Raw genomic sequence first — 27,479 nt, 5'->3', positions numbered from 1 at the left:
TATAGTGAGAGTTGACTGTATCCTGTAAGGATCGCAGGAGTAGTTTGTTGCAGTGGATAGTTTTCTGTAGTGAATTTTATTAGAACAGCATTGTGTCTATAAGACTTCAGTTGGATCTTTCTGGAAGTTTGTTATAGTAGCCAAATTTGTTTCAATGGTGTTTATTATATAATAAGGACCAACTGCATATTTGCCTTTCTTATAATAATTTATATCTGTAATGATTAATCTAGGACAAATGAGTATGTCTGATATATACCTGATAAATAAATCTGATTCTAAGATATAAAGTTTCTAATGGGTTGGTAATGACATTATGTAAGGGTAGCTGTTGATCCAAGAATATATTGAACTGCATGTACATGAATGCTAGAAGTATCAGAAATAAAGAAGAGTTTTTGGTATTGGTCAGCTTGACGTGGCCAAAATTTATAAGCATTAGCAAGATCTGATTGACAGAAAATGATATAGATACAAGGATAGAATGCAAGAGGTACTGTATTTTCAGGACACGGGGAGAGGGAATAGGACAAAAGGAGGAATATTGCTGATGTTATCTGAAGAACTGCAGACTACAAAAATAGTAGTTAATGAAGATTTTTTTTGTTTGAGGGAGATAGTCCATTTGAGTCTGTCTGGTGTGTGATAAAGGCCAAACAATTTGTTGTTGATTGCTGCTATAGACCAGAGAGTCCACAGAAAGATGTGGACTCTTTGATCTATATGCAATGCATTGACAGATTAGCACAATGAGTGCAGGCCAAGCAATTATTGTGAAAGACATCAACTATAGGAGCATAGATTGGAGGGAAGAAAGAACACATGGCAGGATGAAAATGGAATTTATATTGTTTCAGGTAATTATCCCTTAGAAACTGTATAAATTCCATTTTCATCTTACCATGGTTGTGGAGGGGACCAGGCATTTGAGTGTGTTGAATCTGGGTAACAGCATCAGAAGATGTATCCATAACTAAGGTACATACTCTCCCTCCAATCAAGAAAGTGACCATGAAGTCTGGTTCTGGGAGATTGCTAAACATGTCAGATGCTCTGTCAAGAATGGGTTTATGTTGAACTATGACCAGTAATTATGATAGACTTAGCAGACATCTTAGAGCAATGGCTTAACAAGGCTACAAGGAAAGAATGGCAATAGTGTATGGGAAGTGGTCAGAGATTGTTTGAGAGAAATGGTATCGGACTGCATACCCAGTATCAGGAAGAAAATCCAAGTAGGGTTAAGTGGATGAATAGTGATATAAAAGAAGAGGTTAAAAGAAATCATTGTGGAAAGAATATAAAGAAAAGGTGATAGCATATTTGTGAGTAGTACAAAATGCAGGCAAGAAAGATGACAAGAATTAGATTGAGAGAAAATTAGCTAAGCAGGTTAAAAGAAATCCAAAAGAGTTTTTTTGCTGTGTAATAAATAAGAGGAAGAATTCAGAAGATATTTTTGAGAATAGGACTGGTGGTGGGAGGACTGGGGAAGAGTATGGTTAGCAAGGGTGTTAGAGCTAGGTTTTTTACTTGGAGAGTGGTGAATGAGTGGAATAAGCTGCCAGACTCTGTTGTGGGTGCCATGACTGTAAATGAGTTCAAGGCAAAGTATGATAGATACTGTGTGAATGTTGAATAGTTGTTCTTGACATGATGTTAGGGTCTCCTTTGATGAGTGTAAGACCTCCTTGGAGTTGCCAGTACTACTAATAATTATGGAAGAATAGCTTTAATCGATGCTGGAAGGTGACAGAAACAGAAGAAATAGTTGAGTTACTAAGTGATCACTTTGCAAAAGTATCATCAGGGTGAAGATTTTGCAGTTGTTGATATGACAACGCCTGCTGTTAGAATTGAGGTAGATAAACTAGAGGTGCTTAGCATATTGAAAAATATCAACATGAAACAACAGTGGGATGAGATGGCATGTTAGCCTGTGTGTTATAAGAATTGACACTGGCTTTGACAAAGTTGCTAAATCTAAGTCACTGCTCTGGCAAGTTTCCAAGGGTGTGGAAAGAAGATAAGATAGTTTCATTACATAAAGGTGGCTCCAAGATAAGTAGCAAATTCTAGACCAATTGGTATCTCAGATGCAGAGGTTAAAGTACTGGAAAAGTTGGTTAAAGGTAAAATCTAGGGATATGTAGATAGGAATATGATACTCTACATGGGAAGCACAGTTTTTTAAAATGTAGTTCCTGCTATTAGCAATGTACTCACATTTTATAATAGAGTGACAACAGAATTAGATAAGGGAAATGGCCATACTGTGATATTTTCAACTTCAAAAAGGCATTTGACAGAATACTGCATGGAAAATTAGCACATAAATTGGAGCAAATGGGAATAGATATGAGACTGGTGGCATGGATTGAAGGAAGGGTTAACAGAGGAACTCCAAAGATTAGTATATGGTGGTGTGGAATTTAGGAGAATGAGGATGACTAATGGAGTGCCTCAAGGCTCTGTCCTAGAACATCTGGGTTTCTTGGAAATTGGAGATGGTGATCCAGAGAGAAGCGACCAAGCTAGTGACAGGTCTGTGGAAAAGGAATAGTCTGAGGATAGGTTGAAGGTGTGTGTGTGGGTGGGGGGGGGTAGTTGATAGGTGGAAAAGAGGGAACACGATAAATACTTAGAAAGTTATTAAAGGGATTCTATAAGATTGAACCAAGAAACTTTTCAACATAGAGAGAGAGAGAGAACTAGAGATCACCCTTGAAAATTGTGTAAGTGTATGATTAGTAAGAGTGTGTGCACACTAGATTTTTTACTTGAGGTATCGTGAATGAGTGGAATGGATTGCCAGAATTAATTGTGAGTGCCTGACAATGAATGAATTTAAGGAGAGGTATGATAGGTCTTGTGTGTATAAAGGTTAGGTTAGTGTGGTCCTCCCACGATGACTCCATGGAGACACCCATATAATAATAATATCACTCTTATGTAAAGTTTTTGTATTGTAGTGGAATGAGTTTTTGTCCACTGGAAGCTTGTAGTGCTCATTAAATGCAGATGCTCTTAGATTTGCATTTAGTTCATTGTTTTATTCCTCTTTCTTAGCTCATTATATAAGAATGACAAAATATGCTAAATGCATACTTTTTAATCATTAATGATATAGAATGTTGCAACATAACTTGCACTAAGTTAGGAGAAAATAGCAGAGATATTGTTTGGTTGATTTGAATACTATTTAATCCTTTGAGCAGGGAGTTAAAAATACATATCTCACCTTCTTATGGCTTATAAATACATGGGAAAAAAAAGAAAAAAAAAGGGAAGGTTGCTAAGAGATTGAGTGCCTCCCACCAAAACTCAAAAGCTGATTTAAATTTATAGCTTTACTATAGTTAAAATTTGAACAGATATATAAGTCAATACTGTTTTGGAGATAGAAGCATGGCAATGTATTATGTACTGTTTTATTGATCAAAGGGTTAATTGCTGTGGAAACATATTAAGCCATGCAAGGCATGGCTTGAAAAATGTGCTCATTTGCTCCTTCCAATGAGTGAGAATTTTTAGTTAATGAGTTAAAACTAGAAAAAGATGTTTCAGTTTAATCATCAATTTTATTTACCTACTCCTACATAAAAACAGCATGGACTATGCCATGCAGATAACTTTTACTATTGTAAAGTAAAACCAAAACCGTGGCAGTAGATAGAAATGGAAGGAAATAAACTGAAAAGACATTAAAAAATTCAATAACTTGGCATGTTATAAATAACTATCAAAAATCAGAATAAGTTGAGGGTAGTTTACTATGGCCAAACTTACCAATATATGGAAAAATACACATCTCTTCAAAGATTTTAAATCAAAATATATAGCTTAGTGCTATTCCCTACAATTCTTTATGGTGCAGAGACATGGGTTATCAAATAGAAGAGAACAGAAATTGTGACAGGCTTTGGAAACAAGTGTTTGAAGAAAATAAATAAAACAGCATGGACTAAAATAAAAATAGTTCAGGAGAACGGAGAAGGATTACACAACCATATTTCAATAATAACAAGAATCAAAGAAAAACAATTACAATGATATGAACATGTGTACAGAATGCATACTGAAAGGTTTCCTCAAATTCTCCAAAATGGAAGAGTAGAAGTAAAGATACTGCAAGGAAGACCTAGAAGGAAATGGATAGAAAACATCTAGAGTATAAATGGTGTCTGAACTCTTACAGAAATTTAAATAACTTGTCGGCAGATAAATTGGACAGAAAGCTACTGTTCATGGTAGTCTCAACCCACTTTTGGCAGATGAAGAGGAGGAGATTTATGTACATAATTCTGATTTAGTTTTATGTTTTGTGTCAGTTTTTTTGTGTTGACTTTCTTGTGCATCTCTTGGGAATGCTGTTCATTATAAAAGAATGTTTTACTCATATTACACCTTGCGCTTATTAATATTCAAACTACAACTCCACTTATTTTTCCAGGCTAAAAGGTATTCAGATCTTCCTGAGAGGTATTAATATCAGCAATGTTCCTTATAATTCTCCCCAGCTTTGCATCATCAGCAAACAGTTGAAGATTCCCAGCAGGAACCCGAGAACACATCCCTTTGGCACACCACTGGTTACCCTCTTTCTTTGAGAAAGAGGGTAACCAGTGGTGTGCCAAAGGGATGGAGCAATTACCAGAGGGTAACTGCTCCATCATACACAACTTGCTGGTATCAGAGACTAATCTCCAATCCATTATCCATTCCCAAATCTGCAATTTGTGCACCAACCTATCCTGAGGTAATCCATCAAATGTATTGTAAAGGAAAAGAATATTGCTGTATAAAATTCTCCCTTATCCAACACATTCATCACCTCATCATAAATGCAATTAGACTGCCAAAACAAGACCTGCTTTCGACAAACCCATGTAAACTAATCTATGAACTCAATTCTGTATTGTAATCATAACCGACTTCTCCATTACCTTGTTTACAACTACAGATATACAGACTGGCCTATTATTAGAAACCTCTGACTTGAACAATGCTTGTGGAATAGTACTATTTTGCCTTCTTTCTATTTGTTAGCAACATTTCCCAATGCCAGGCTTTCATTAAATAACTAGGGCAAGGATTGCCTTTAAAATATATGGTGATAGGTCATCCATTATCACAGCCTTATTAACATCTAACCCAGTCAATACCTCATAAACCTGTGATCCTTTCACCTCTAATTCTCCTAATATTTACCACTTCTTCTACATGTTGCACAACATAACTTACAGTAATATAATATATAATATGTACTGATAACTCGCTAAATAACTCTACTATATCCATTGTATTGGTCACTCTGCTACCATAACTATTGCTATTGTCACTTTTTCATAATTATTGTTCTTCTTGTTTGCCACATAGCAAAAGAATTCCATCATATTACTTACTTTTTCATTCTTTACCATGTTTTTATTCTATACTTCATGCACCTGATCACTACCAACTGTTCTGTTCATCCATTTCTCTCTCTCTCCTACTTTATTTATTCACTTAACTTAGTATGCAGTTGTGCATTGCTTGTATCAAATGCTTCCTAATCAGTTCTCATGCTCTGTGAGTTTCTTTTCTGCACAACTCATCAACCTAGGTATCTCTGTTGAAGGGTATTGATGCTGGTTGACTACAGAGCTTCTCATAATTATCCACCTTATAATTTCATATGTATTCTTTTTTTTGTTTCACCATTTCCCAAACAAGTACCTCATCATTGCTCTTACATACCAGTGGCATTGTTGATACCTCATTAACAACCACATCCTGTCAGGATAGCATCAAAATTCACTGTCCATGTTCCCACACAATCTTCTCATTTCAATCCGTATTCCTATAATTAAAATCTCCCATCAGGATTACCTTTTTCATGCCCAACCAATTTGCCTACACATTTCACAATCAACACCCTCTACATTCTCTGGCCTATAACAACATCCTATTAGATATGCTATTCTATTGATTTCAACCTCATACTAAACAGATTTAAAACCTTCACATGTACTACCATTTTCAACTTTCGTTCTTACTGGACACATTTCCTCTGCTATTATTAACAGCATGTTTCTCCTTTTTCCAACTTCTGACAAATAAAGTGCTGTGAAGAATTCATGTAGGAGGTTTAATGGAATATTATCAGCACTGAGAAAGGATTAAAAACAATTTTAATACTTCCAATATTTCATCTCTGTCACAGAGACATCTTCAGGGATTACAAAAAAAACTTTTGTAACAACACACACACAGATATAATACAATAGTAAGTGAAACTAAAGTCCTATCTAGGTGGTGCATCCTCTATGGGCATTAGCAGGTGGCCTAGGATGTAAAGAGGGATCTCTGATAATAATTGTTTCCAAATTTTGTGAGGTTTAATGCAACCGTATTTGTTTAAATTCGGTTGATTCCTGAGTGCAGATGCAAATTCAAAGAATAGTCTTTCTTTTTTGAATTTACTATGGCAGAGCATGGTGTTTTTTTTTCCAGGAGATCCTGTGGGTTGTATCCAAAAGTTTCAGTTTAGTTTAGTTTCACTTACTATTGTATTATATTTGTGTGTGTGTTGTTGCAAAAGGTTTTTTTGTAATCCCTGAAGATGTCTCTGTGACAGAGACGAAATATTGGAAGTATTAAAATTGTTTTTAATCCTTTCTCAGTGCTGATAATATTCCATTAAACCTCCTGCATGGAGTATAATCATCCTTGAACAACCAAGTTTCACATGCATCAATTGTCTTTGGGCATACTGACTCAATCAATACAACAAACTGAGCTCCCTAATTTCTGATACTCCTAACAGGTATACAAACATAACAATCTCACTCTCTTTTTAAGATCATCCCACCAGTACCATTACTCCATACTCTAGCTGCTTTAGTTCACCTCTCTCTTTGGTTAATCACCTCCATTTCCCTAATTCTTACTCTGATTTCTATTCATATCACTCTCATCCCCAACTTTATGCATTCCATCATTCTATCCAGCTATAATCACTTCTTAACCTTGCATCCATTTTCCTCCTTTTCTTCTACAATCTACTTCACAGTCTCTCTCCCTCTCTGATCCTTAGTTACACTAACATTGTCTCACCTTTTGCACTCAGCAAAAAACAGTTTCTCCAAATATCCAACACCAGACTCATTCAAATGGAAACCATTAACCTTAAACCATTCCAACTTCTGTTCAAATTCACTCCATACACATATCCACAAAATGCATGAGGCAGTCCTTGCCTCACACATTTCATCCATCTTACCATTCATTATCTCTGCTCTCCTTATCATCTCGCTATTACCATTTCTAAATAACATGCTAACCACTGTCCCACCAACACCTTATTCTTTACCTAATGCAGCAACTTCCTCAAATCCCTATCTGCATTCCTTTTTTTGCCATCCAAGTCATTTGTGCCTACAACTACTGCCAATCCTGATTCTGTTTCCTTCATTACATGCAAATCATTGGTTATTGTTTCAATGGTCCACCTGGAAACTGTGTTTTACATACCCTGTTATTTACCACAAAATTTCATCCCTATAATACATGATTATCTTTTGACACTTGCTTCATACTACTAACTTTCTCCTCCTCATTTACATTAGTCAATCTCTTCTTTAGACATTCAATGTCATACTTCAAATGTTTCATTTGATTCTTTATTTTTCAACTCTTGCAAGCTCTTCCATTTCATTACTGTCATTATTAACTCTTCTGTTCATTTTCTGACTCCTCTTAGCAACACTTTTCTCTTTTTTGGAATGCCCTAACCTATTATTATGCCTCTCTCTCTCTTTCTCACACACACATTAATACTTTAATTCGTTTCAATTCACTCTAACAGTCCATAAATGTTTGACATTTTTGATGCATATGTGTAACAATTTCTCCACACATCCACTGAGAAAAATCCAGTGCAAAATTTTTCATATTGTATAACATCAGAAGGAAAACAAATAACAACAATGCAAACCAGCAAAATTAAGATAATGAACCTACTGAAGAACACCTTTATCCAGTTTCGGAGTGGGGAGTGGGAGGGGGGCACTATTATAAAAAAAATAGAAGCCACACTAAACAATTTAACACTTTTTTTAAAGCAAGTTTTTTTTAAAAAAATCGAATGTGATTTTAACACTGACAAAAAATTAACCTTAAACATCAGATTTATTTTATTTTATTTTATTTTTATTATAAAATCCAATGAAGGCTAAACATTGACATGAGCAATTAGAATGTTCTTTAAAATTGAACCAAAATTCTTTGGCTTGAATTTAATTGTGACATTTTATTATTTTAGTGTGGCAAAGTAAGTTTTCTCAACAATATATAGTGATTAATACAGTCACTATATATATAAATATATATATTTTGAAGAAAAAAAATAAATGACTAGAAGCTGAGAGATACCAAAATAGAGGGGGGGGAAACTATTTATTATTTAAACACAAAACTTGTTTTGTCTTCTTAGACTTCATCAAATGTATAACATGAGCATGTAAGAGGCATCTCATATGGCAGAACTAAAACCAGTGCACTATCTAATCACTTTCTTAATTCTGCTCACTCTAGCAATGAAGAATCTATCACTCACTCAGTGATCTGGAACAAATCAGAAAACATTTCTAGATTCTATGATGAGCTTAAGAAAAGATTTGTGGAATCAATAGAAATTGTCCTCAGTCTGCTCCATCTTAATACTAACCTTAGCTATAACCTGGTTGTCTGTCCCTCTTCAGCTTTCCAACTTTGGCATACAGGATATCATGGCAGTGTAAAAATGGCATCCATCCTTCAAATGTCAGCAGTATATTTGCAACTTAATTTATGGCCTTTGTTTTCTTGTAATGTATATTTTTGTATTTCTCTTTTCGTATTATGCACCCGATGAAGTCTTCTAAAAAGATGAAACTAATTGTGCATTCAAATAATAATAAATTGTGCAGGAAGAATAAATGCAAAAATTAAATCAGTTGAACAGTCAAAAATAAGCATTCAATTTATTAAAATACAAATGGCTGTAAGGGACAATTCTGAAGTGATACAAATACAGTAATCTCTCAATTACCTGATCATAGACAATTTGCTGGTTGAATGAATGATTAAAGGTATAATTACATGGTGCTGTATCAGAAGTCATCACTAATCCATTCAAGAGTCAGTTAATTGGAAGTTTGTTCATTTGAAGGTTGGATAATTGAGAAATCACTGTACATTATTTCATGTTAATTCCTCTCAGTCAATCTTCTTCTGTGATTCACAACAGTCTGGCAGATGGCAGATATTAAATTACACCCAATATAGTTATTGGGTGTTATTTAATATTTATGCAGTTGTATAAAATGACCATTATAAATAAAAGAACAAACAAATTACTATCATTAAAACATTGACATAATTTGAGTCTTAGCTCAGGAAAGATCCCATAGGAAAGAATGAAAAGAATGTATGATAATTCAATGCTCAAGGATGGTGCAAAGACTGATGATTCTAACTATGAACCAATTAGTAATTGTCATCATCATCATCATCATGCTTGTCAAGGATTTAGGCCTAGAATGGCCTGTTCCTGCCTTAGAAGTCATTGTTGAATCTCTTAAGAGGGTGACCTGGTTTGTAATTTAAGACTTGTTTTGGTAATCTTTCTGTTTTCGTTCTTTCAGCGTGTTCCATCCATTTATGTTTATATTTTTTAATTTTTTCTATTACTGATTCCCCTTTTAATTATTTCATAATTCATTTCTTTTGTGATCAAATATTATTAGTAATTGTAATGGAGTAATTGTAAAGATTTTAGATTAAATATATTGACATGTACACAAAAGTAGTAAAAATGGACTTATATTCAGTACTCAATACAGTATTAAATTTTTACTGTATGTTTCTATACCCACTAATAACTTAATTCTTTTAAATATTACATGCATAATCATTTCTTTTTTACTTGTAGGAAATCATAGCCAAATTATTAGTAACCTATTCCCAGCAGGCAATGTGGATGATGATGGCTGTATCAAAGGTACTTTATTATTATTATTTAAATTGTTTCAAATGATATTTTTTTATTATAAGAAGAAGGTTTTAGAGCTGTTACATAACCTGGATAAGAATTTGGCATCTGGGACAGATGGGATATCACACATATGCTAAAGGAATGTTCAACCATACTGGCTTGAGATGTTTGTATAATTTGAGTCTTAGCTCAGGAAAGATCCCACAGGAATGGAAAGAATATATGGTAATCCCATTGCTCAAGGGTGGCAAAAACTGTATCTAACTAGTGACATATCAGTATCTCTGGAGTAATTGTAAAGATTTTAAGAGAATTAGTAAGAACTCGCATACAGAAATGGGTGGACAAACAAAATATACTTTGCAAGGAACAATATGAATTTACTAAAGGGAGGTCATGTCTGAGCAGTTTGCTCATATTTTATAATCAAGTTTCACCTGAGTTGGATAAAGGGAATGGACAGCCTATGATACTATTGGACTTTGCTAAGGCATTTGATAGGATACCACATGAAAGGCAGTTGCATAAACTGGAGAATATAGGATTGGAATCTCAGAGTATCAAAAAGTGATATTTGGGGGGGGGGGGGTGAATCTGTCAGATTTAAGGTGACTGGTGGTGTGCCTCGGGGATCAGTCCTTGAATCATTATTGTTTAATCTATACATTAATAATATTGGAAAGGGGTTGATAGGAGATCTTCAGTTGTTTGCTAATGATGCAAAGATAGGCAGTGCAATCAGTATTGATATACAGCACTTACAGAATGATTCGAATAGGCTGGAGGTATGGGCAAATTATGATGGCTTTCGGTTTAATCTTAGTAAGTGTAAAGTCATGCATTTTGGTGTGATGCAATATCCAACAGTGCATTCTGTTGGTGGTATTATGTGTGGAGTAACTGACGAGGCTTGAGATCTTGGAATTATAGTGGATAGAAAGTTGAGTTCAAAGGTCACATAGCAAAAATAGCAAATACAACTCGGAGAATAATTGCAATATTGAAACAAACTTTGACATGTAAGGATATGGAAGTCATTTTGTCTCTTTACAAAGCCTTGATATGACTGCCGCTGGACTACTGTGTGTGGATTTGGTCTCCTGGGTTCCAAATGAATGAAAAAATGGTATGGAAAGTCTGCAAAGAGCTATAGAGATGATATCAGGATTATGGAATGTAGATTATCAGGATTGATTGAGAATATGTGGACTGAGATGCTGGTAGACAGGATAATTTTTAATAATAAATGAATTATTTTTAAGGTTATGGAGGACATATTATATCAATTTAAAATATTGATTCTAATTGTAATTATTTTCAGAGATTTTGAATCCAAGAGTCAGCGAACTTGTTCTAATGAAAATTGTATTTTACAGTCATCGTATCCTATGAGAGTTCAGCGTTGTCAAGAAATATTTACCAGAGCTAAAGCATTAAAACCTGAGCTATCTAAATTTATTCAAGATGCTACACGATTTGTTGATAAACTTCTAGAACTGACTAACAAAACTTTTACTGATGCCGCTACATTAAGTATCAATCAGCACTTTCGTGTCCTACCTAGAATGGTGGAGGATAGGTAAGCTATGTTTACATTAAAATTTAAAATTATAATTGAGAAAATATTCCATGAAATTTTTCTTCAATTTTTTTTTCCAATTTTATGCACAGTAAATGTATTTTGAATTAATTACCAGTGATGACTTATACATTCATTTCTCAGTTTTGGTGAAATCATGAGGACCAAATTTATCTTAGAATAGCACTGATACTATTGTACCCCTATGTCAGGACTTTATTCAATGACTATGTCAGTCATATATTATAGTTAGTGAGTTCTCTATAAAGTTTGCTTTAGTGAGAGTTATTACTAATACCAAGTTACAGCATAGAGACATGCACAAATTCACTTGGAGAGAAGACACAAGAAATAAGAAAGGTCTCATTGGCTATGGTATTATTGATAATGATGTTCATCCACTGGTTCAAGACATTAGAGTATACAAGGGATTTGAAATTGGAAATAATCACCATTTAGTTTTGATCAGAATAAAGTTGAATTTCATATTGAAAAGAAGAGTGCGAATGAAAGTTTAAAATAAATCAAAGTTGAACAGCTTTCAGAGGTGAACTGGTGACTGAAATACACAAACATTATTCAAGTAAAAATGAAATAGTGTGAAAACAAGAATCAAACCATGGAGAAAACATTGAATCAGCTAAAGAGGCATGCTGTGAGGTAGTATACAAGAATAGAAAATTCAACACTTCATGGTGGACTCGGGAAGTTAAAGAGTCAGTCAAGGGAAAGAAGAAAACGTATCGAAAGTTCCTAGCAAGTGAGTCAGCTTGTGCTCTTAAAAGAATACAGAGAAAAATGTAAGAAAGCAAACTATGCTGTAAAACTAGCTAGACAAAAGTCGTGGTAGGATTTTGGTGAGAACATAGAAAATAAATATCAGGAAGGTGGTAATATTCTGGAGGCTATTGAAAAGCTCAGAAGAAGGAATGCTGTAAAAGGAATCAGAGGTAATAAAGGAGACATGAAAAAGATATTCTAGATGTCTGGAGTAATTATTATTGTTATTATTGTGTGGGCACCTCTATGGAGTCTAAATCATCACGGGAGACTGAATATGTCCTCTAAACTTCAATCTCTGTCTACAAAACCACTCCTGAATACCTAGCCTCATCTATTTCCTGGAGTACAGTTCCGTCAATGTGGTACACCACTTGTAATCTATTTATCTCAAAATGCATAACTTTACATTTATACTTATTGCCTATTTAAATCGTCCTGCAATGAAATCCACATCACCTTGATTCACTATTACTCTACTTAATTTTGCATCATCAACAAACAATGGAATATTTCCTTTCAGGTTATTTCCTATATCATTTATGTACAAATTAAACGGTAGTGGTCCTAGCATGGCACGCCCCTAATAACCAGCTTTTGCTTGGATTCTGCTTTTTCACATACCGCTTTTTAATATCTGTCTCCAACAGCTAATTTGTGTAACAGAGTGGTATTCAGTCAAATGCCTTTCAAAATTTAGCAGAATCATCATGTAGTTATATCCCTTATCCAACTCAGCTGTCACTCCATTATTAAAAGTTAGCAAATCACTAACTCCTGACCGACCTTTCACAGAGCTCTGCTACCCCCTTCATAGAGTATCATATTTCTACTTGCCCATTCCTGAATTCTCTTATCAATTTTTTCAGTACTTTTACCATGACTCCTCAGATAATGATGGGTCTGTAATTTTCTAGTGCTATCTTAGAACCTCATTTATGCAATGCAAGGGAATTATTTTGCCCCCTTTCCTCTCCCTTGAAACTTTACCAGAGCTAAAACTTAAAGTGCATAGTCAGAGGCATTGCCAGTTCTCTTGCACATTGTCTCAAAATCTGAGCTAATATCCCATCTAGTCTCGCAGCTGTATTCACATCGAGATTCTGCAATATCCCAAAAATCTCCAATTCATCCACCTCCATTTCCACATAAGTCTCTGTCACATACATCATAGCATTAACCTGACTTCTTTGATATATCTTGCAAAGTGGTTATTCACTCAGTAACTGAACTATTTTATCTGCTTCTGTCACCTTGTGACTAGCAACACTTATTAAGGTTATTTTACCATAGTCATTTTTCCTCTTACTTGCCACATAGCAAAAGAACTCTTTGGGGTTTCCCTTGGCCTACCATACTGGTAACTCTTCTTGCCTGACCCTTGTACTGTTTGAGTTTGCTACTCACCTTTCTCCTTATATACCCTTCACAGCATTTTCTTTTTCTGAAGCTTATGCTTAATGATATTACTCATCCATCCCACTCCTATCTGATTAACCCTCCTTACCTTAGGCATACAATTTAATATAGCTTATTGTAGATGTCCCTTAACTATCTCCCATGCAGTACTAACATTCTTCCCTTGCAGGGTTTTATGCCATAGCACAGCTTCACACAATCACTTGCCTTGTAATTCAACACATACCTTTCTTGGCAGAATATTCCTAATTTTTAATGATCTCCCAAGTCAAGATAGCATGGTCACTTTCCCCAATCAGAGGTAATGTGTCCACATTAGTTATGGGGATATCTCTTCTGATCATATGATTAGGTCCAATACTCTTGCATCTCAATTTGCCTCCATCACATGTGACCTCAGGTAATTATCTCTCAGTTGTATAAATTCCATTTCTATCCTGCCATGTGATCTCTGTTCCTTGCGATCTATATCTCTATAGTTGAAGTCCCCATGATAATCACTCGAACTGCACTCATACTAATTTGCTGATGTGTGTCGTCCAGATCATCCCTGGAAGCCCATGGCCTATAGCAGCAACCAACTGTATATTTTGTCTTATTGGCATTGATCTCACATCAGAGTGCTGCGAATGAACAACCACTCTCCTGCTTCTTTTCTTTTCTTTTTTTGCTCCAGTTCATCTTCTGTTATCAACAGTTCCCCCCCCCCCACACACACACAACATCTTATCTTCTCTATCTTCCCTAACAATACTAATCCCTTCACATTCTATTCTCTGAAACTACATCATCTATTGTTAGCAAGTCTCACTAATGCCTGCACCTTTTGGGGAGGTTGCAATAACCAACTCCTCCTCCTTGTTCCTGATACGTCTGGCATTAGTATATAGAAATTGCATCATCCCTTTAAGCTCCCCAACTACTGTTATTTCCTGAATTGAATATCCTTTTCAATATTTTGGCTTGAGAGACTAGATTCTATACTTGTTGATCGTTCTCACACTTTGAATTATTATTATTATTACACTCTCCATGGAGTCAGCAGACTCATCATGGGAGGTTCATTCAACAGACAACCTATTTATCATACTGAATCTTAAAATCCTTAGCACTCCTTGTATTAACAACACATTCTCGTAATGCATTCCATTCATTGACAATTCTCCATGTAAAAAAATTCTACTTCTCGCACCCCTTTTCACCACACTCTTACATAACTTCCAGGGATGGCCTCTAGTTTTTCCCCTCTTGCCTTCTGCTCTTTTTATAATCTCATCTGGATTAATCTGATAAAATCCTCTTCCTATCTGCCAAACTTTGCAATCCACATTTTTTCAACCTCTCTCCATTGCCAGCAGTCCATAGTCCTTTATTTATTTATTTATTTATTTATTCATATGGCATTTCCTCCCTTTTCTCCTCCGTCCCTATTGGGGTGAGTTGATATGTAGCCTTTGCAACACTAGCAATATGCCCACTAAACTGGGGATCTTCAGTTGTTTGCTTATATTTCAGCACTCCAAAATGCAACACCTTGCACTTACTGATATTAAAACTACAACTTACTGATATTAAAACTACAAGCCTACTCCTTTCTCCATGTATAAAGTCCATTCAAATCTTCCTGGTATAAATTAGCATTAGCAGTACTACTTATAATTCTTTCCAACTTTGCATCATCAGCAAACAGCTGAAGATCCCAGACAGTCCACATGATATGTCGATCACAAACAAGTTAAACAGCAGGGGCATAAGAACAGTGGGGGAATGCCACTGGTTACCTCCTTTTTTGAGACACTGTTCCATCATACACAACCTACTGATCATTCAGAGAACCAGTCTCTAGTTCATCTAACCAATATTCTTTATTCCCATCCTCTGCAGCTTGTACACCAAATATTAAAAGACTTCCAGAGAGTTGGGGACTCATCAAGGGAGGCACATACTACACGCACTAGCTATCACATACTTATTCTTGAATTCATTCACACTGCCTGCACACACAACATCCAGTGGCAATCCATTCCAATCACACACTAGCCTGTGAAAGAAAAATCTAGTTTTCACCCACTTCTAAGTGGCATTCATTCTCAGCTTTCAAGGATGCCCTCTTGTCCACTCTCCATAAAATGAAAAATTCCATCAACATCAACTGAAATCCAGTATGACCCTTTCAGAAGTTGGTAAGGGTCAATCATATCACTCCTCTTTCTTTTGTTTGCTAGTGTCTGCAATCTACAAATTTTCAATCTGTCTTCATAATCACTATTTTACAATCCTAATATCATTTCTAACACTCACCTTTGCACTCTCTCTCTCTCTCTCCACTGTATCAGAATCGCAGTGGAAACCAGAAGACCAGACACAAGTGGAATAGTCCAAGTGAGGACTTATCAAGGACTTGTAAAGAGGCAAAGTGACATCCTTATCTTTACATGTGAAAGTTCTTTTTAAGCAATGCAGTTATCTATTGAATTGTATTGGCAATCTTTGCTACATATCCCCTGAACTTCAGCTTACTAATCCCGTTGAAATTGGTGTTAACAGTTCTCTCGAAAACTAAAGTATCATAACAAAGAACAGAATACTCACACTCCAAGATCCCTAGCCTGATCAGTTTCTTCTAGCATAATCCCACCAATATAATAAGACATTAGATATATAATCACTCCAAAGTGCATGACTTTGTATTTACTGACATCCGTTTTCCCATGCCCACCCACATTTCCAGCCTATTCAAATCATTCCGCAAGTACTCTACACCCTCTGTCCAAAAAGAAACTGAACTTTTCAAATATAGAAGAAACCAGTGGCACCACCTGTTGTATCTTTTTGTTGTCGAAAGCAGCAACCTTCTTTAGTGTTGCGTCAACTGTTTATGACATTTGTTTCATTAGAAGCCGAGTTATAGTGCCAAGAGTGACAGTGTGTTTTGATGAATGGTCAGAAAATGAGTTTCAAACAGAGAGCTGCGATTGACTTTTGTGTTAAAGTTGGTAAACGTTTTACCGAAACGCATCAAATGCTTCAAAAAGCATATGGATGAATGCCTATTCCGTAGTTTACGAGTGGTTTAAGGAATTTCAAAGTGATCATGAGATGCTTGAGGACGATGAAAAGCCGGGCTGTCCAAAAACTGGACTGAGCAAAGTAACATTCAAAAAGTATGTGATTTCATCAAAGAAAACCCGAAATCGTCCATGAGATTGATTGAAGATGAATTGTGGATTCCAAAATCGACTGTGCACAACATTTTGACCAATAGTTTGGGCCTTCGTAAATTGAATTTGCGATTTGTTCCCCACAAGTTGACCAACGACCAAAAAATTTATCAAATTGAACACTGCAAGGACCTCATTAAAACCGCTCATAAGGACTCAGTCTTCCTTGAAACGATCGTTGCTGGTGATGAAACATGGTATTTTGAGTATGAGCCCGAAACAAAACGCCAGAGTGCTGAGTGGACACCACCAGAAGAGGGGCATCCGAAAAAAAGTCGCTTGGATAAGTCAAAATTAAAGACAATGCTGATTTGTTTCTACGATTCCAAGGGCATTATCCGCAAAGAATTCGTTCCGCCTGGCCAAACGGCAATGGTGAATTTTATCTCGAGTTTTGAAGCAATTGATAGCGAGAATTCGTCGCGTACAGCATGAATATCGTGATGCAGGCAGCTGGTCACCTTTGCACGATAATGCACCATCTCATCATTTGAACATTGTGAGACAGTTTTTGAGTAAAAACCAAGTTTGTGTGTTGGATCACTCACTGTATTCACCTGACTTAGCAGCCTGTGATTCTTTCTCTTCCCCCGACTTCATTTGCTGATAGAAGAAAAGCGATACGACACCACTGAAAACGTTCAAAGTGGCAGTAACCACGACCCTTAACAGTATCCCAAAAAATGATATAAGAAACTCATTTAATGAATTAATTCTTTCCAACTTTGATTCTTTCCATAATTGACCTTGCCAAATGCTGTATCGAAGCTGAGGGAGTGTATATTGATTGAAATAAATGCTTTCAATCATTATAATCGGCCTGTGTTTTATTGTCAAATCCTTCCCAATATTATTAATGTACAGATTGAATAACAGTGGGCCAAGGACTGATCCTTGTGGTACACAACTAATTACGTTAAATCTTGCACTCAGATCCCATGTATACAACTTTTTGATATCTGTCAGTCAACCATCCTCTTAACTACGCTAATAGTTTATAATAACGTAACTAAGAGGATGGCTTTTCCTAACTGGATTCAAGTCATCCGATATCATTAGCAGCACTCCCCCCCCTCCTATTCTGTCTATCCTTCCTAAAAATACTATACCCCCTCCCCTTACACTCAATACCAGTTAGTATGTCTGATTCTGATAGCCAGTCTCACTAATGTCTACAATCTGAGCTCCCAGCTTATTGACCAAGGCAACAAACTCTACTCCTTTGTTTCTGATACTCCTAGCATATTCATGTATAAACATAACCTACCTGCATGTTCTTTTGTACACCCTTGTCTGCAATGTGCATAACTCAGTTGGACAACTTGCAGATCTCTATTCTTTTCTATGCCTTATACGTGTAGACATCTTTGCACACGTCTGATGGGCTCGAACTGGATGAACACAAAGTCATGCACATTGCAGACAAGGGCATACGAGTTCTCTCCTCGTAATCATTGTCATGATAATGCCCATTCCCATCATTAGCACAATTATATAACATTGTTGCTCATATTCTCACTATTTGTCCTATTATAATTTAATTTTCCCAAAACTGTGTTAGGTATCATACCAGTTGTTAGTTTTTTAAGACTCCTAACACCAAACACATTCAGGTGTAGATTATCCCTCTTATACAAATCTAATCTTCCCTCAGATTCACTCCACACATCCTAAAACTCACATCCATTCCTTCTACACAGCCTATGCATTGAATCATTTGCCATCGTAGCCATTCTTTTTAATTCATTTTTATTATATTGAAGTAACATATTTACTATTTTCACTTTCCCACTCTTCAGTCTCATTTCTTCCAACAACCTTTTCATGTCCTCTCTCATACTGAACTTATCATATGGTAATCTATCAATGCTTTTGAAAAGTCCAAGAATATTACTGTATATGATTTTCCCTTATGTAACACATGTGTTTCCTTATCATAAAATGCAAGTAAATTTCTAAAACATGACCAACTTTTTACAAATCCATGCTGACTATCATAAAGAATGCTATATCCATTAACCCAATCCTCTATTTTATTCCTAACCAATCTCTTCAACACCTTGACCACAACTGTAGTTATATAGACTGGTCTGTAATTGGAGATTTCTGTCCTAGAACCAATTGTCCTATTCCCCCTTTTTGGCAGAATATTCCTCATTTTTAGCAATCTTCCAAGTCAAGACTGCATGGTCACTTTCCAAAATCAGAGGTAATGTGTCCACCTTAGTTATGGATATCTCTTCTGCTCCTATGACCTATTACTTTGACACATTGCTAAATTAGACAAGCAGTGACAGCATTGTGACAGAAAAGCACTGAACAGGAATGCAATCAAGAATACATATCAATATTTGAAGTGAAAAAAGCCATGAAAACTCTGAAAGGCAGCTGGAGTAGATGAAATTCATCCAGGACTGCTCAAAATATGGAGGTATAAAAGTTTTACTGTGGCTACACTGCATAATTCAGAAGGCCTGGTTAGAGAGTAGAATTGCAGATGGTTGGAGTAGATCTATTACATTAATCTTCTATAAAAGGGAAATAAAACTGAATATGAGAAAAGTTATAGAAGGAAAGCTTGGAGATGAACCCAAACAGATTATCAGGATCAGATTTTCCTTTAAGACAAACTTGAGAAATCATGGGAATATATATAGATATTGGAATATATCAGGGGCGAATATTCCGGGTGTGCTAGATGTGCAGTGCTCATCCACGAAATATCAGTATCACCTATATTATATTTTTGCATTTATTCCCATTCGACTTCCCCAATTGTTTGCAGACTTTGCGCGATTCCTAAAATTGAACACAATATACTGTATTAATGCTTCATTGTCCTCTTCACGAGGGTAATACGTTAGTGCTTCATGAAGGAGGCACTTTTTGCTGTGTAAACATTACGTCACATTCGCGTTAATAGCCCCCTGGTGTGCTTTCAAAATGCATAAACCTTTGCGCCCTTTGAAAAGATGTAAAGAGGGCGCAGCAGGCCAAATTCTTAGCTTTCTTATATTTTTAAACTGCTGAGAAGGCGGGGTTGGGTGAACTAAAATTTTGAGCTCACCTAGCGGCTGTGATTGGTTATTGTGTCAACCAATCCAACTGAATGTTGTCACTTGTCATGAGTTGAGCGATTACTATATCCAATGGCTTTATTACAAACAGCTGTTGCACATGTTTTCTGGAACTGAAAATTTGAAAGTGAATGTTAGGAGAAAAAACAAATGTTTCTCTTGCTATGCAGTATAGCATCTGTTAAGGTTGCAAAGTTAACGGTATTTGAGACATTTTTATTCTAATCTTCGGAAACAACAGACAGTAAAAAAAATCTATTCCTGAATAAAAATGAATATTCTGTGTATTATAAGACGTTGATCTACAACAAAATACCAGCATATGTGAGATTGATAAGACAGAAGAACTGCTGATAAAAAAAAAAAAAAAATTAAAAAAAAACTGATGAATGTAGGATTCTTGAAAGTGTGGATAATTCCGATAATGATCAGATGTTATGTATACTGAGTCTCAGTAAACAAAAGAAATTTCTTGGAAAAATGGAGCAAAATATACACAAACCAGAGAAATACACATAACACGGGCAACAAATTTTATGAGATGATTCACTGCTCCATCAAATGATATTTATTCCTGCCATTTTCTGTCTCCTCGTAAGTTTTTTTTTTTAATTATGCCATCATAAATTCACTTATTCATGTCTAGACTTTATAGGATCGTACTATTTGCTCTACTCAGCAACTTATACACACATGACAAATGTTAATTATTAATAATTCGTTTACAATTAATGAAAGTATTTCTACCTGCACTTATTCTTTCTTTTCATTTCTTATTCTAACATGTCTTATAAATGATGGTTCACATATTTTCATCTTTGAGTATTTCAAATATACCAACCGATTATAGCATTCTCCTTCATTGTTGTTTTCTAATAAATCTTAAAACAAACAGATTGTTCCCCCACTCTACGTAGAAGTATTCAAAGTTATCCTGCAATTAATTGCATTGGACCAATTGAGATGAGTGCTGATGCGCTCTGCACTCTCAAAACTTTCATACATCGATAAAAATGCAGTCATACGGTCATGGGCATCTGCAGAGGGAGGGAAGCAATCAAGGAACTCCCCCCAGGCTCGAGTAAAAAATTCCACAAATCATAATCGTAAAAGTGATTGAGATATGTAACCTTATATGTAAGCTTTGTCTGTCTTAAAATTTTATTGAGTTGGTCTGTATTATGATTTTGGCCCATGGCAGGGTAGCCATAGAATACGTGTTTTATTGCAGCAATAAAACATGTGTTCCTGTTTTTGGTTTATCTTTTTCTGATTCGTGAACAACGAGACCAGTTCGTTTGCCCTCTGTGTCTAAGTGAGTCACTGAGTGAAGTGTAAATTATAAATTTATAGTGAAACAAATTTAAACAGAAAAATACATTTTTAAAAGGTAAGTGTATGTAATTTAATATTATTTTTATTTGTTGGTTTTATGATTTTTTTGCTTTTAAACTGAAATAATTTAATTTAGGATTTTGGGATTAATTAAATGGTTGATTTTTAATAAAATATGCCGGTCAGTTTTTTTATATATGAAATTATGCTAAAACTGTATTAATTCGGAATACTTTTTTTTTCCAAGAATTAAAGATCATTAAAATTGATGTAAAATGAAAATAATGTACTGTATTTATAGTTTACATTGATAAATAATTTCATTAAAAAATTAATAGACGTTTATTGATGTAATTCTTTAATTAAATCGATAGTTATAAAAATTTGTAATTATTTGTCTCCAAGCTTTGCCCCCCCACCCTCCTCTGGAAAATTTTCTATGGACGCACGCCCATGCATACAGTTAAATTGACGTGAATTTGCAGCATGTGTTGTGTGTTGTATAACCCACATGGCAGCACACCCAACCGAAATGGGCACGCAATGCCACTGGAATATATATAATAAGGAACTGTATGTATTTTTGTGCATTTGCTAAAGGCATATTACTCATTGTTAAGAGAAAACAGTTCAAAACAGTTCAAAACTCTTCAGTTATATGGCGTAAATGGGGTGTTATATCAAGCAATACTTGGTCTGTATTTGAGTTGTAAGTCAGCAGTTAGAATTGAAAAAGGTTCAGAAAGATGGCTGGATGTTAAATCAAGTGTAATTAATGTACACCCTTGTGTACATATAATGTACACAAGGGTGTACATTATCACTACTATTATTCATCATCATATTGTGGATTTCATTATGAAGGAAGTGATATTAGACCTGATATCAAAATCGGAAATATTAACTTCAGCTGTTTATTTTATGCAGATGATATTATATTTATAAATCCAGTTCAAGTCTGCAGGATTTTTTGATTAAATTGAATAAATGCTGTAATAAATTTGGTCAGAAAATTAGCAATAAAAAGCCAAAGACAGTGAAAATGAGCAGAAATATGGAAAACATTAATTGCATCCAGAATGGAGAACCTATAGAACAAGTAAATCATTTCAACCATTTAGGTGCAATTTTTAGTTTAGATGGCAAATTAAATTTGGAAATAGAGAGTAGAATTAGAAAATCTGCTATATTATTGTAAATTAGGCAGACTAGCTCATAGTATGACTGCTGAAGAACACAAGCAGAGACAAGGGGGTTATTATAATCCTTCTGTGTTAGGCTTTAGTATCTACATGTGGACTACTGTGCAGAGGTTTGGTTTCCTTGGTTTCTTGTAGATAATGAAGAAGTAAGTGGTGGAGAGATTTCGTAGGTGAGAGACAAAAATGGTGAGAAATATCTTGGAATGCTCTCTCTCTATGTAAGGATAGATATTGAGATTTGTGGTTTAGTAAAAATGATTAATAGGTGAAATAGAGGGATATATTAGAAACATAAGTTACTAATTAATATATTTAAGAGGAACATATGCACTAGACATTTAAATAACATTCGCAGCTTACACAGGTAACAAAAATTATATAGAATTTATTAAAAACTCCAATATATCCATCCAACGTTTATGTGGACATCATCAGAGAGATAGATCGTTAACTATATTCAAAAGGTGAATCAAAAATAATGAGGCATAAATCATGTATATCTCATGTCTCAAGTGGGTGAGTGTATTTGTCCTGTGTATAACCTATCATTACTTCCTTTCTCCTTCTCTATCCCATAGGCATCTTCACTTCATGGAGATGCCTGTGGGATAATAATAAATTACTGAAAGGATTTTTAGGTACAGAACTTAAAAAATAGTACTGCTCAGTATAAAAGTAAAATCATAATACAGTAAGTTGAAGTACCAAAAGTGTATGATGGAAGGGATGATTGTGTCACTATATCACTAGCATAGTGATGACCAGGTGTTGTGTCATATCTTATCTTTATGTGCCTTTCTTATCTCTATTACAACTATATATATATTATAACTCTTATTTCTATCCTACACTTATTACTCCCAGGTTAATCTTTTCTTATCAATAACGCTACTGACCGAATCCCTGATAATAATGAAGCTGTTGTTTTGTGAGACAAAGAAATGCAAATGGCGGATGCCTATTTCTTTGTCTCAGCTCTGGTTCTATCTCCCTTTTCAAATTCAGAGAAAATTTATTTGTATATGCTGTGCCACCCTGAATCCTAGGATAAACTAAACATGTAAGACCAAGGAGTTAGAACACAGTCAGCAACCACTCTTCTCAGCTATAAATTTACAACTTGCAGTCATGACCTTATATTATACAATTTCCCACCCTTTTGTGGTTTGTTATATTTTATGAGCAAGTGCAGTAGGATCAAGTACAGGCAAGACAACATTCACATTAAAACAAAACATTTTAATTACATGTAGAAATCATATATTACACTTAGAAGCACTTAATTAATCATTCAACTAAATTTTATATACAGTATTAGCACTCTTACATACAGTTAATCATCCCTTTTTATGAATTTCTATCTTAGAAACATGAATACTAACATTTAATCACTTAGTCTCAATTTTCTACTCAAATCACTTAAAATTTACTCTTAATACTTATCAAATTCCATTCAAGATTCTCTTTAACAATCCTATTCAAATTTTACATATATCTCAGATTTAAATAAGAACATTTGTAATTCACTCTCTTTCAAGATACATTTATGAGACACTTATATTTCCTTCTAAATCTATCAGCAACCGTTCAAAGAAATGTCTCTTAGCACACACATTAAAATCTTCACATTCAATTCATTAGTTAGTAGACATAAAGTTTTCACCTTACCGATTTGCTGGTATGCTACTTTGGTCACTTCAATTTTTCGTCAGACAACAACCTTATATGATCGCTTTTCTTCACACTTCCTCAGGATTTTCTATACGATTTCCCTCTATACTTCATACTGGAATTATTCTGTAGTTTTCCACTATCACAATCTGCTGGGCTTTTATATCCGACTGGTAACTTCCCTTGGTCATTTGGTCGTAATTTCCTCGAACAAAGGAAACCCACGTGGAGGCTCCATACCAGCCAGACTTCTGTGGCACAGGAATACAGCAGCAGGAAAACGTCTAAAAACCTTGCTTGTAGCGTTACATCTCCTTTTAAACACCGCACCGTTTCTCTCTTTCATCATCGATGTATACGTCATGCTTTCACTATGTTGCGCGGCACTTAGCACCACTCGCAGAATCCTTTCGTAGCATCACAGTGGAAGGGGGGGGAGGCACCATGTGTCTCAGAAGTCAGCCGTTTCACATTTTGGTTATTATTTTACACCCAGCAAATGGTTAGTTGTTCACATAATAATTTAGACTAAGCAACTATATAATAAGTACACTCATCTGTCAGACATCACTGACAGATGAGTGTAAGAATGTATATAATGTACCCGAGCCAGCACTAAGGACAAAAAACGGGAATGGGTCATTTAGAATAACACATCAATATAGGGGTGGGACTAAGGGATCACTGCATTTCATGTATACTAATGCCAGGAGTATTGGGAACAAGAAGGAAGAATTTTTGGCCTTGATTGGCTCTTCCTGGCCACAGGTTATTGGCATTAGTGAAACATGGCTGACGGAAGATGATATAGTTAGTGGGATAGAATGTGTAGGTTATAGTGTGTTTAGGAGGGACAGAGAGAATAAAATGGGGGGAGGGGTATTATTGATGATAGCTGATGAACTGCAGCCAAGGAGAATTGAAGTTGTATCGCAGGATAGTGAAAGGAGCTCATTTGAGGCTATTTGGTGTGAGATTGAGACTGGCAGAATAAAATATACAGTTGGGTGCTGCTATAGACCAGGTGATGGAATAGATGGTGGAGATAGTATGCATAGGGAAATTGATGAAATGAGTGGAAGGATGGTAATTATTATATGGGATTTCAACTATGGTAACATTGATTGGAAGGAGGAGAGGACACATGTGAGGAAGGAAAAAGGATTTTATTCAATTATTAAGGGATAACTATCTGAGACAGCATGTAATTGAAAATACTAGGGGTGTGAGAGTGCTTGACCTGGTAATAGCATCTGAGAATTTGACTGTAATGAATATGACCATGTTGCCACCTACTGGTGAGAGTGATCATAAGGTCTTGACCTGGGAGGTGGCTAAAGGTGTGGAATTTTCAATTAAGACAGGGTATATGTGGAATTACCATGCTGGCAAGTATGACAAGCTTAGGAGATTGCTTGGATCAGTGCCATGGCATGTACAACTGCAAGGGCTGGACATCGATAGAGCATGGGAAGTGGTCAAGGAGCATTTACAGGAGGTTATGGCTGATTGTATACCTAGGGTCTGAATAGTAAAACAAGTAGGGGTTAAATGGATGAATAACACCATTAAGCTTGAGCTGCAAAAAAAGAAACAACTGTGGAGGGAATTTAAAGAAAGGGGTGACCTGCAGGCACACGAACAGTATAAAGTGCAGGCCAGAAAGGTAACGAGTGTGGTAAAAAAAGCAAAAGCGGATTATGAAAGAAAACTAGCTATGCAAGTAAAAGAGAATCCCAAACAGTTCTTTCAACATGCTGCAAGTAAGAAAAAAACTGTACACAGCAAAATGATTTTAAGGAATGACGATGGTAAGGAGGTCACTGAATCAGTCGATATAGTGGAGTTAATGAGCGCGCACTTTGCAAAAGCATATCATCCAGGTGGTGACATTGAAAAAATGAAGGAACCATTAGTTTATATGGGAATAGTGATGAATGAAGTGGAGGTGACTAGTCTATTACAGAACCTTAATGTGAATACATCTGTGGGATTGGATGGTATACCGGCACGGGTCTTGCGTGAAGCAGCTAAGAAATTATCAGTGCCCTTGACCATGTTGTTTAATCTGAGTCTCAGGTCTGGTTTAGTCCCGAAGGTGTGGAAAGAGGGGAAATTAGTTTCACTGCATAAAGGAGGATCCAAGACTACGGTTGCAAATTACCGACCGATCAGCATATCAGGAGTCGTTGTCAAGGTCTTTGAGAAAGTAGTCAAGGGAAAAATACAGGAATGGATTGATGAAAATGAGATACTGTACAGGGGACAGCATGGCTTTGTGAAGGGTAGATCATGCTTCAGTAACTTGCTCAAGTTTTATAACAAGGTGACGGCTGAACTGGATAAGGGAAATGGGTTTACAGTGATACTGCTGGACCTGGCAAAGGCGTTTGACAGGATACCACATGGAATACTAATCCGTAAACTACAACATATGGGAATGGATATAGGGTTGGTGAGATGGATAGGTGGTTGGTTGATGGAGAGATATCAAAGAGTAGTTTATTCAGGAGTAGAGTCCAAAAGATGGCCTGTGACTAGTGGTGTGCCGCAGGGTTCTGTTCTTGGACCACTGCTGTTTAATCTGTTCATTAACGATATAGGGAAGGATCTAAGTGGAACAATTCATTTGTTCGCTGATGATGCAAAGTTGGGTAGGGCAATAGTGAATGCAGAAGATGCCAAAGTCTTGCAGGATGACTTAGATAGATTGGAGTTCTGGGCTAAGGAGAATGGATGTCAATTTAATGTGACAAAATGTAAGGTTATGTATTTTGGGGTGAAAAGATTAGCAGCAGTATACCACATTGGGGGAACTGTACTCCAAGAGATTGATGAGGCCAGGGACTTGGGAGTGTTGGTGGATAGGGAGATGAAGTTTAGGGGGCACATTGCAAAAGTAGCTAAATCAGCTCATCAACTCACTTGGTTGTTGAAAAATACCTTGATGAGCAGAGACAAGCAAGTATTTGTACCTCTGTACCGAGCCTTGATAAGACCTCATCTCGACTACTGTGCCCAGATTTGGTCACCTCGGTTCTTTCTTGATGGGGAGGAAGTGGAAAGGATCCAGAGGCAAGTGACTAAGATGATAACAGGTCTATGGAATGAACCATATGAGAACAGGTTGAAGATTTGTGGGTTGCAGAAACTAGCTGATAGGCGGAAAAGGGGAGA

The 27,479-nt window shown here is 35.8% G+C and overlaps 1 protein-coding gene across 1 annotated transcript in view; it reads left to right on the top strand.

Annotated features, from left to right (window-relative positions):
- The window catches only part of LOC150101877 (serine/threonine-protein kinase ATR-like), an 860,597-nt gene that overhangs the window by 717,454 nt on the left and 115,664 nt on the right, over positions 1-27,479 (top strand). The window contains exons 50-51 of the mRNA XM_090399924.1: positions 9,956-10,024; positions 11,395-11,597. Coding sequence (XP_090256050.1) covers positions 9,956-10,024; positions 11,395-11,597 — 272 coding nt within the window. The remainder of the gene's footprint in view (positions 1-9,955; positions 10,025-11,394; positions 11,598-27,479) is intronic.

This window comes from Typopeltis vanoorti, chromosome 11 (assembly GCF_054136105.1).
Source record: "Typopeltis vanoorti isolate ZY-2024b chromosome 11, IOZ_Tvanoo_1.0, whole genome shotgun sequence".
NCBI lineage: Eukaryota > Metazoa > Arthropoda > Arachnida > Uropygi > Thelyphonidae > Typopeltis > Typopeltis vanoorti.
This window is presented reverse-complemented; position numbering and strand designations above follow the sequence as displayed.